Here is a 12,197-nt window from a genome sequence, read left to right on the forward strand (position 1 = left end):
TCCTGTCTTGTACTGACCAAAGTTGGAGAAAGCAAGTGCATACCTAGCTACTGCACATGTGCGACTCCCAACAAAGATAGTAAAGACAAAAATTAAACTATGTAAACCTATTATGGTACAACCTCAAAATACTATTATGAACCTGAAAATAAGCATAATATGGGCACTTTAAGAACCTTAAGCAACAAAAGTCATAAATAAGTTGATCTTTAGGATGCGGATGCCATCACAAAGGAGAATTGACATTCAACTAATTTCTAATCACATTTTCCTAGATATATTACTTATTTGCTCAGCTAAATTACTTTCCTCTAATTAAAAAGACGGGAAAGATTTTATAAAAGAGGAGAACGCTTTTGTAAAGCATCAAAGAGAGATGTCAGATGCTAAGCTTAACACAATTCAAGTATTTTGGACCCGCATTGGAATTGGCTATTGCCGACCAACTTTATTGGATATAAAAAGCCTTCAAAGAAAGATTAAATAACATAATCACTTGTTATCACAGTTCACCATCATGCTGTACAGTAAGAAGCTTTTGAATGGGTTTAAGATTTGGGTTAAAAACATTTTTTTTTAAATTGGATAAGTGACCTCCCAGATAGAATAACATCCCAACTTTGTTGTTGTAGACTGTGTTCATGATTTAAGTCATTAAGTCATTGATATGGGGCTTGTTATTAGCTTGCAAATTGTATTTCCAACTTATACGTTTGTACGTTCTTTTCTTTGGAATTATTTTATTTTATCTTTATTTTTAAATATTTGTTATTGTATTCTAATCCAATTTATTATTTCTCGTCTATGCTGTATGTGTGCTGTGTGTCATATGTTGCTGAAATGTACACATTTTGGATCTATCTAATTTCTGTTTCATTGGATGAAACCGTTCTGTGGTTAGATAGAGTTCCAGTCTGTTTCTCTGAGTCTATTTGCACATCTCACTTGAGTCCTTTGTCTGACGTAGCATGTTATTGTTTGCATCTGTGTAGTTACTGTCGGTAAGTTACAGACAGCTTTGTTGTTGTCATTGGTTGAAGCCAGTCTTCTTTATAGTGAGGGACCTTTTGTGTTGTTTCGGTGTCCCTTATTTGTCTAGGAATTTGGTATGCCTAGCACAAAGCCCCTCTAAAATAATTAGTTCTATCCAGAGCCTCTCAGGAGAATAAAACACTCAATAGAGCACCCCTTCCGTGGCTGGCATAGTCATGGGACGCAGCAAAACCCCCAGGGTGGCGATTTAGTGAGAATCTGATCCTGGAGCATATGGCCTCAGTCAGTCCCAGAGCAGGCCAGCAGGCAGTCCTGAAGCGTTTGGTAGGAGGGTCTGGCCCGAGGCCTCTGTCTTCTCCTAACTTTCCAAAAGCCACCTTCCCTCCGGAGGCACAACGCCAGTTGCCAGGATCTTTGACATAGTCAGTTTCTAATGACAGACTGCTAACAGCTGGAGTCAGGGAATCACAGGAAGGATTTTCAACAATTCAGTGTAAGAATGCGTGTATATTCTGTAAAGTCTAATGCACACTACTAGGGCTATAACTAACGATATCTATTTTTAAAATGATTTGTTCATGAATCTACTGATCATTTCCTAGATTAATCGATTATAAAATGTCAGAAAATTGCGAAAAATGTTGATCAGTTTTTTTCAAAGATTAATCTAAGAAGGTAAAGGCCGCACAACAGCTTAATGCTTTGTGCAAATAAGACATACATGCGTAAGGCAATGCTTTGCCCCAAGTTTGGCAATTTGGCCTTCTTCAGGTGTTTATTTTTTGGAAAATTAAGCTGTTGTGCGGGCTTTACCGTCTCTGACCAAAACAAATCTTGACCTTGTAGTATATTGTTGAGAATATGTTTGTAATTGGAGCACCTTGGAGATGGGTCTTAGACAAGAGACAAGCAGATTATTCGCACCAGTGGGATATCTCTGACTGAAATAATCTCATAATCAGTTCACCTCATCTGACTTCACTTCACTCCAAGTCAACATGTCAACAGTCTCAGCCAGCACATATTGTATAGTCTGCTCTAAGGCAACAGAGTGGGAATGAATTTTTGTCAGGGTGTTAAGTATAGCTCTCCAGTTTGTCCTGTTTTTGTGCGAAGGTTAGCTGTTCTTTTGTATCTTGTCCATGCATGCTTAAACAGCCTGCTCTTTTGGCCCTCTGCCTGAGCACATGAATTTCGCCTTGTTTTGCCATCCTACCCATTCAACCCCCACATCTTCTTGCCTCCATTCTTGCCTAAAGTTTGATCTTTACTACGTCGGCATCCTACACCTTTGTGTCATACAGTACATAAAGCTTAAGATTAGATGACTCACTGGTAGTTTATTTTTCTAATATGGCAAGGTCGTTAAGCAAACTCTGCATCACATATGAGTTTCAGCTTGAAGCTTGTCCTGCTGCATCCTGCTGTTTTAAAAGTCTTTCACAAGACTGTCATATGATTCCGTTTTTTGCCTAAAGAAGTTCACTCCCACTCTCCCAAGTCTCTAGATGGCTCAGCTGCCTTGTCACAGGAATTCAATTTAAGCTTGGCCCTGCTGTGTGGAGTGACCATCAAGCTTACGTTACCACACAGCGAGGTCAAGGCAAGTTGATGAACAGCGCCATCCAGCAGGTGTAAACAACCTTGGCTCTCGTACTTTGTCTTAGCAGAATTTCGATTTCAGTTTTATCTGTTTTTGAGATGGCAACAGGTCTCTGGACACAACTGCTGGGTAGCTCTACTCACAAATGCACCAAATATCAGCTTTTCATTCTGTTGCAATATTTTAACCATTCAAATTATTTTGACCCTGTTACTCTTTACTTTTACTGTTACTTTTGTTTCCTTTGTTATGACTATGTAATGTCATTCTGATTGTGTTCAAAATCTCCTCAGCTTTCTACCTAACTAGCTTCTCATTTCAGCAGCACCAGCATGTTTTAGATTAGATAATACTTTATTCATCCCCCAGTGGGGAAATTCCCTTATTACAGCAGCAGCGGTTTTCTACAGTAAAAGCAAAAAAACTAATAAACAAGTAAAACACACAAACAAACAGGCAAACAACAGACTATAGACTGGATGTAAAGTGGCATTAAATAAAGGTACTGTAAAGTGCGGTTGCCATAGTACAAAAAACAATATTGCAGTGTAAGTAATTGACATTAAAATTAAATTGAATATGTAATTAAAATAATATAGCAAAAGTAGGTGACCTGTGACCATAAATAATACTACAAAAAAACTACAACATTATCAGGTAGTGCTGGTGTTGTAGAGTCTGATAGCGGCTGGGATGAACGACCTGCAGCACCTCTCCTTCTTACACCGTGGGGGCATCAGTCTGCTGCTGAAGGAGCTGCTCAGGGACCCCACAGTGTCGTGCAGTGGGGTGAGAGGTGTTGTCCATGATGGATGTCAGCTTAGCAAAAACATCTTCCTCTCCTCTACTTTCTCTATGGGGTCCAGAGGACAGTCCAGGACAGAGCTCTCTCTCCTGATCAGTCTGTTAAGTCTGCTCCTGTCCCTGTCTGAGCTGCCCCCCCCCCTCTATAAGCTGCTTGTTGTTTCATCTGCAGTTTGTATTTTTTGTCTATTTAGAAATTATTTGTTTAAATGCAGCTAGCCTTGTAAGTGTCTGCGGTAAAATGATAATCTCTGGATCAGTGGCATACAAAATCACAGGGATCTTAGATGTTTTTGAAATGAGGCAAAGACATACAACAACATAGTTTCTCATTTACACTATCCAATGCTTTATTATCAGCTGCCTGTTTATTGCTTTGCTCCAATATGGCATCATTTACCTCGTCTTTACTGATGCTGCTACAGTGTTTGCTTATGTCTACTACATATAAGCAAGCACTACACTTCAGTTTGTTGTTGTTTCTCCCATCTAATGTTTACTGTCAACACAGGGACACAGAGGTTTAACCTGAATTAATTATTTTTACAGTTGTAGGTTTTCACTGTCCTCACAACAACACAGCCTCTGAGATCTGTTTTAAAAGTAATGTTGATGGACTCTTCAGTGAGGGCCTTTGTGCCCACTGGTCACTTCCCTCCCTGTCTCCTCATTCCCAATCCATATCCATGCTGTTTTTTAACTGACCTGAGGTAAAGTATTATGCAACAAGTGTGCCATTGTTGATCCCTTTTTTCTTCTCCTCAGTCTCAGACTTTGATGCCCACCACTCAGTGGCCCCTCCGAATGAGACAGAGTCCATTTATTCAGAGAGGCACACAGGACAGTGACAATAGTGTAGATATAAAACTATTATAATATTAACATTGGAAAGCCAATTGCTTCATTTACTCCAAGATTACACCCAATTTAATGGTGGTCCAAGGCTAGTCTATATCCTCGACGTTCCACTTCCAGGAAATTCCGCTGATTGTCTTTCATTTTGGCTGGATGTCTGCCGTACCTTCCACTTTCTTTGTGTTGGCATTTTAAACTCTGGCCGATTCATGAGGATTTTGGATGACTGCCTCTAACCTTTTGAGTGTACGTGTTTCACCCAAACCAGTTCCTTCCCGAGGCTATTTAGCAGCTGCGTGGTTACTTGTTATTAGTTTAAAGAAATGCCAATAAACCAGAAGTTGTGTTTCTTCCTTCTCGGAATGCTGTGTGGACTCGCCAGGTCTGGCAATGGCAGACTAGTCCCATGCAAGCTAAATGAGCTTAGCCTACTTGCTCATGAAATTAGCCCAGATAGCTGCTGTTAAAATATCAGCTCTTGGATGCCTTTTATATATCCTGATTAGCCACACATTTTTCTACATTGACGTGATTAGTTAGTGAGCAATTTTTCCACATATTATTCCTCTGTGTGAACCATGCTAATCACCACCCTTTTAAAATATTCATGTGTGAAGCATACTTTTAAGAATGCGATGTAATACTAACTTTAACTTTACTTGTTTTTTTCCAGGGGGCTTTTCTGTGGTGTTTCTGGCTCGTACGCACAGCGGTGTTCGCTGCGCTCTCAAAAGGATGTATGTCAACAACGTCCCAGACCTGAATGTATACAAGAGAGAGATCACTATCATGGTGAGAACGGCGTCAGTTGTTAGTAGTTGGAGACGTTGCCTCTCAACCCAACTGAATTCTTCCTGCTTGTCTTTATTGCAAGAGCTTTATTCTAAATATCTATTGGTTGTGTGTAATGATTTACACAATACTAATCATGGGACAGGAAATTAACATATAGAATAACCTGTGATTAAATGGATATTTTGGATCTTTTGAAATGGGGTTGTATGAGGTACTTATCCATAGTGATGGCAGACGGCATGCCCCATTTTTAGAGTATCAAAATCGGAGATAAGCAATTTACTGTTGTGGGGGACAGCAGCTAAACGTATTTTAGCCGCCAAAAAGGTGCAGCCTATCTAAAATCTTACTACTAACTACTAAAAGATATGGCTTGTCATTTTGCTGATCTCCATACCATTTTATTCCTCTGTTCAGCTGCATTGTCAACAGTGTTCCTTCTAATCCTTCCCTGGCTGGAAAACAGATTTCTCTCACTTTTTGTGCACAGAGGGCCTACTTTGCACTGCACTCATTATCTCAAAAATATCATGAGGGCATTCTCAGTTTTCAGGTATTTAATTTAAGGAGATAACTCTTGTTTAAAATGGGGCACAAGCCCTTGTAAAGATGCATGCTCTCATAAAGCAAGGCGCATATAAATGGCTTCATTCCATCTTCCTTAACCATCCTGTTTTTCTGCATTTCCAGTCTGGCAAGGGCAAAAGCCTTTTGGCTGTGTTCTAGGTGACATTGTATTACTGCACCTGGTCTATTGGCTGATACGTTCTATTACACAGAGCTGGAACTCACACGATTACAGCAAATAATTCAAGGTGTTTTATGTCATTCAAAGTTACATATTCTCATTTATTCTTTAAACTAGCAGACTTGTACTACGTGGACAACAGCAGATGTGTCGTCTTGAACGTTTGACCCCAGTGTGTCAGTGAACAGCTCACTCTGAGCTGTTTGGCCAGCTTTGTGTGTCTTTTTACTTGCCTCATCAGTTGTGTAATAGTCACCCACACAGCTGACCTTAAACATTGACACGGTTCTGGCCCGTTTGGACGCTGCCTTGGGTGTGTCAGTTTCCACAACACACAGCAAGTCTGTCTTGTCATGCTGGCATTTAGTAAACCAACAAATCCAACACTGTGATGCTTTAATCTAGCAAATGAATCAAGTTAAGAAAAATAAGTGGAGTTAAGAGCTCAGCATGGCGTAGGAACATGAAGGAATACAAAAGACAATCTTGCCACACAGTAGCTTGACCGCAAAGACGAGATTGGACTATATTCAGCTGAATGTTTAACTTTTGGGATGTGTTCTCTAAGGAACCTATCGCGGTCAGCAATGTTTCTGTGGTTGTTGGCAATTGGATGTGGTTTCCATAGATTTATAAACACTGCATGCATCGCAAAAATGCAAAACCCGGAGGTATATACACATCATTGCTTGTAATAAGGCAAAATTTAAGTTTAACAAATCTGATTTAAAATGTATGCAGCTTTAGGCAACGTAATTGGTTTATCTATCTAACATGATTGACTTCTCTGTCCTCTTTAATGGGGTTTTCAGTCGTAGTTATGTACTGTATACCACTTTAAAAGACATTAGGAAACAGAGTGTAATTCTAGTCTGAAGTTTTTCATGCTTCATTTTAAATTTAAAACATTGACTAGCAGCATCCCTCTGCTGAACAAACATAGCAGCGATACTATACAAGTCCAAACATGAATGCTCATCAGCACTTACTGATAGGGGGCAAATGTGTGAAAACAATCCACATATATCCTTTGTAAATGCCTCAAAAGCTACCATGTGGTTTTTGAGGCTTTTGTAGTCTGAGCTATGTTCGTAACAATTACATTGTACATGTACAGCTTTTTCTTCTTCTTGAATACTCATGTGACTTCTTGTTCTTATCAGTTCCATCTTTTCATCCCATATGCAGAAGGAGCTGTCAGGCCATAAAAACATTGTCGGCTACCTGGATTCTACAATAAATGCGGTGTCGGACAGTGTCTGGGAGGTCCTGATCCTAATGGAATACTGTAAAGGTAAAGCCTCTCTGTTTGTATATACACACATGTCCTGAAACCATGACAGCATGTGTTATACTCTTCATAATTCTGCTGCATTTTCAGATTAAAATATTTGATTTCTGATTTTTATTTGGGTTAGTTAGGATTACTTTGGGACAAATAAACTAAATGAAACCAAACCTTAAATTAAAGCAAAAGTAAAGGAATGGTTTCTAAATGTCTTTTTCTTGCAATTGTGAGTTTTATGTTTTTGGTCCTTGTCGCACACTATAGTTAAGATGGTGGATGATGTTTGGTCTTCATCAAATCACCACTTGGAAGTTACACAGCAATGCCTTCCAAAAGTAAAGCCAACTTCACTGCACATTGGGTAATAAATACATTCTAGCATTCGCCAACAATCTACATCTACATCGGGCTATGTAGTTAACTCTATTTATTGTGGCAGCCCGCTGTCTCATTGGACAAGTTTATATGCAAACATCACTCTGGTTAATGAAAATAATCAAATTGAAGCAGCTTTTACATGGTGACATATTTAGTAAACTTAGAAACGGATTGAAACATTGATTCTGCCGTCTGCCTACCCTTTCTGTCACACGTTATTGTCCTCGAAACATGCGTGTTAGCTAAAAGCAGAAGATACAGTCATGGACTCAAATGACACATGACATTTACATTTTTTATTGTAATGGCTAATTTCAGTAGTCCCAAAAAAATAGCCAACTAACTGTGATAATAGCAAAATCTCTAAACCTTTAGATACCATTTGCTGTATTTGGAAAAATTGAGTTTTAATCGTCTCACCTTGAGACTGTGAATGTAATCACACGTATACAAAACAACTGCAACTGTCCCAATTGGAAATTATATTTTACAAACAAGCTGGCTGGTACTTGGTTTCCCAGCCTGAACTGATGACCTGAGTCCTAAAGCTGTCCTTCACCTTTCTCCTGCAGCAGGTCAGGTGGTGAAGCAGATGAACCAGCGGCTGAATGTGGGCTTCAGTGAGGCTGAGGTCCTCCACATCTTCTGTGACACGTGTGAGGCGGTAGCCCGCCTGCACCAATGCAAGACACCCATCATCCACAGAGACCTCAAAGTAAGGAGGATGTTACCCGCTCTAATGTGTATAAACTTAAGTGAAGTAAATATGCTTGGTCAGCAGAAGAAAGAAAGAACACTTTGGTTTCACAGCTCGTTCTAACTCCTCTGCTTCCTCTTATCCTCCCTGCTTCCTATGCCAGCTTTATTTCCTGTTCTTCCTCTTGTCCCATACCCCCCTCGTCTGCTGCCCATGCACCCTCTTTCTCATTGTGAACCAAACTTACTCTTTGTACAAGGCCACAATAGCTGATACATCTTGAAATTCCTCACTAACTTTCAGCTTACGTGGCTTTCAGAATAGATTTTCAAATCAAAGGTGGCTATGAGCCAGATTTACCCTAATTTTGTTGATGCTTGGAGGCCAGTGGTAGTTTCCCACCCTAGTTGAATTCTCCTCAGTGCTCCAATCAGTGGGTCGCTGTACTCTGTCCAGTTGGACAAGCCTCTAAACAGTGCAGTCCCTTCAGCCTCACAGGCCTGTCCTCTGTTCGCTGTCTGTATCTATCTGTTCAGCCTACATGGCTTACATAACATCGCAGGGACACAAAAGACCACGGAGGCCCAGTCACGCATCGCCAGGGGAAGTGAGAGTGCAAAAAAAGCCCCTTAACTCTGAGCTGTCAAGAGTATTGAGACACTGTTGCTTTCATTAGCTCAGCATTTCTATGGACAGTTTGAAATCTTTCTCTTGATACTTGTTTGTCTCCCCTCCTCTTCTGTGTCACAACATGGCTTTCTATTTTCAGATGTTCAGCTCTTACATTTTCCATCTTATGCCATTGTTGCACCTTCAGCTAGTCTCATCTTTCTGTTGCTTCCTCTTTCTTTGCTACTTTTTTCCTTCTTTTTTTTTTCTCCCACTGCCTTCATTTAATTCTAGCCTTTCCTCAATCATTCCTGAAAAAAACAACAAAGCCTGACTCCCCTAATAGAAACACATCTAATAACATAATCATCTGTTTTCAGACTGACTTGTTATTGAAATTTGGGGCCATAGAATAGCTTTGATGAAAATTATTGTAATGAAGGCTTGTCTTACTACTCCATCACTGTGTGTTAATTCAGTTCAGGGGAATATTTGCGCTTTTATAAGCAACTTTATCCACTGGTTGTTGTCCATGCCCATTGTGATGTAGGTGGGGATTAGCTCAGACTTGATTGGTTGTTTGTTTATCTGTCTGCCACAGAATATTTCATCAGAGTCACAGCTGATGCAATTTAATGAGATGATATGTCTCAATCACAACCACATTGTATCCTTCGTTAAATTATACAGGGTGGAGTCCATAAAGAAGTAGCTGCTTGGGCATTGTCATACCAGTTCTACACATACAAAGCTGTTATAAGGAAACCTGTAATAAATCAGACAAATAACAGCAAATGCAGTTTAAAAGTTCTGGGGTTGCAGCATGGTTATTAGATGATCAATGACACTGCATTCAAATCAGCCAGCCAGGACAAAGTTACATTTAACTACATCTGCCAATGTATACTCTGTTGTTGGTGTATCTATGTAGTTGTCATTCATTTTAATCTTTTAGTTATGCTTTTTTTGTTTATTAAAAACTCTAAAACCTCTGTCTGTTTTTTCCCCAGGTGGAAAACATCCTGCTGAATGACCAGGGAAATTACGTGCTGTGTGACTTCGGCAGTTCCACTCACAAAATTTTGCTGCCACATAAAGATGGAGTGACTGCCGTGGAGGACGAAATTAAGAAGTATGTATGTTCTGCATGTCACTCAATACAGTAGTTGGTAAAACCTTTTAATATTTACTTTCCACTAATATGTCCAGGCTGCTGGTACGTATTGTTTTAGCACCACAGGAACTTTGGGGGAAACCCAGGACTATTTATTTTAAATCTCAGGAAGTAAACCTGCATTTCGACCTCACAGACATGTGTAGTTTCCGTTCCAGTGCCTGCCTCCCCAAAAACTCCCTGTTACTGAGATAGGCCCTAAATCTGGATCGGGGGAGAGTTTTCACTTCTGAATTTAACTTACTGGTCAAAGTTGCCTTAAGATTGTAACAGCATGCATTGTGGAATGGAAATTTCTTGTAATGTTGTTGCAGTTGGAGTTATGGAGCCAACTTTTTAATGAGTCCGAAAAAAAAGGATGAGGCAACATGAGAGACCTTTCTAAGTGTGCGCTTGAGCAATTTAGAAAATTTAAATCAAACTTTATTTGTTAATTGTTTTTAATTCAGTTATTTTCAAAAGTGTCTCCTTTTTATCATTCATGTAAATATCACACTGTGACACAAAAGAAAATGGCACAGAATAGCACAATACTGCTGCCTTGTAGTTAGTCTAATTTTCTACATCTTCATGGTTCTTGAGATGCAGTTGAAACACAAACAGGAAAGCACAAAAGCAACATTCTTGTAAGGCCACCTTTCGACCGTAGTAACTGTCTCTCTGAACTAAGAACCATCTGAGGAATCAACTGACTTTCGGCCGCAGGGACAAGGGTCAAAATTAAGTTCTGAGGACATTTTCTGAGGCCTTTTTACCACCCAAAAGTAGTACTTTTTGAAAGTACAGGAACTTTGGGATTTGGCATAATGGAACTGTGAATGAGAGAAATCCAACGTTTTTTTGTCAGTCAGTGTGCCGCTAACGTTACTTCTGTTTTAAAAATCTGGCAGATCAAAAAAGCGTTGCTTAATAGTCTATAACAACAATGGGCTAAAGAAACCTTTTAGTTCCTTAAGAATAGTTCCAGGGACTTAAAGGTCCCAAGAACCTTGGGTTAAAAAGTGGCTATAGTTTCAAATTTAGTTCCTGGTCTCCTCAGTTCCTTGTTGAAAATGGCCATCAACTTGTGGATTTATTGGAGGGTAAGGTATTGTTACCTTATATAATTGCATAACTATACAAGTAAACCACACGTATAGCCTCCACTGCAAACAATGGTCTGTTGTAGATGATGGTGTATTGGGAGGTGTTAAATTTGGCGCCTGCACTTTGGCTTTGTGGTGTATCGTGCAGTTGTAGTGTATGTTCTCGGTTTGTGTCAAATCACAGAAGTTCATTAAAATCTGGCGCGTTAACTTATCGACATTTATAGCTGCAATAAAGTGCAATGTGTGGTGCTTATTGGCAGTATATGGCTGTGTAAACTTTCCTTCATGACACTGGTCATACAGAAAGCCTCTGAACTGTGGTTTCTATACCCAGTTGGGTTCATTTCAAACATAACCAGCTGCTTTGATTATTATCAGAAGGAAGAAACAAAAGGTTTGGCTCTCTGTTACACAGAGGTGACCTAGGCAACCTTTGCTGCAAGATTTTGGTATTTTGTTTCTGTCTGGAAACGGAAGCACACATTTGTCATCAAAGAATGCACAAAAGTACAAAACATTTTCACTTTTTTACAAATAAACAAATATGTTGAAGCATATGTTTGAAATGGCATTTCAAGTACTTTAAGACTTTAAGACCCCCCCCAACAAATAAAGACGGAGAATGTATTTTTGCGCGCTGTATACAAACATAGAGTATATTTTTACCTAGTAACCCTAATAGGCTCAATATCTTCTCCACCAGGAACACCAGCATGTAGTCTGCCATTGTTGTTGTCATGAGATGTTGTCGCGGGATAAGAGGTCAAAGACTAGAGGTCGAGGGGTGTGACGATGATGCAAGTATGCAGCTTCGCCGTCCAAACAAAAACACAAGTGCGGCAGTTTCAAATTTTTTTTCACCCTATGCCCAGATTTGAAGTAATTGCGTTTTCAGGCAGTGCGTTTACAAGATTCTTTTGGACAGTCGGCCAAAACGTGCGTTTACACCAAGAAGCTTTTCCATGTTTCCACATCTTTACAATTACATTTTATTACTTACTCCTTCTTGTTGTTTCTCACAGGTACACAACCCTTTCATATCGAGCGCCAGAGATGATTAACTTGTACGCAGGGAAAGCCATCACCACTAAGGCTGATATATGGGTAAGGTGTGTGTGTGTGTGTGTGTGGCTGTGTGTGTGTGGCTGTGTGTGTGTGGCTGTGT

General features: G+C 39.7%; 1 protein-coding gene across 3 annotated transcripts in view; it reads left to right on the top strand.

The window, feature by feature from the left end:
• bmp2k (BMP2 inducible kinase) overlaps nt 1-12,197 on the top strand; it is a 45,041-nt gene that overhangs the window by 13,977 nt on the left and 18,867 nt on the right. For 2 of the 3 annotated variants that reach the window (XM_032514917.1, XM_032514916.1), the window contains exons 2-6: nt 4,929-5,047; nt 6,987-7,092; nt 8,037-8,179; nt 9,781-9,902; nt 12,055-12,136. In XM_032514917.1, coding sequence (XP_032370808.1) covers nt 4,929-5,047; nt 6,987-7,092; nt 8,037-8,179; nt 9,781-9,902; nt 12,055-12,136 — 572 coding nt within the window. Of the gene's footprint in view, nt 1-4,928; nt 5,048-6,986; nt 7,093-7,350; nt 7,448-8,036; nt 8,180-9,780; nt 9,903-12,054; nt 12,137-12,197 lie in introns of those variants that run through there. The other variant, XM_032514918.1, reaches the window with a different exon arrangement.

Source organism: Etheostoma spectabile, chromosome 5 (assembly GCF_008692095.1).
Source record: "Etheostoma spectabile isolate EspeVRDwgs_2016 chromosome 5, UIUC_Espe_1.0, whole genome shotgun sequence".
Taxonomy (NCBI): Eukaryota; Metazoa; Chordata; class Actinopteri; order Perciformes; family Percidae; genus Etheostoma; species Etheostoma spectabile.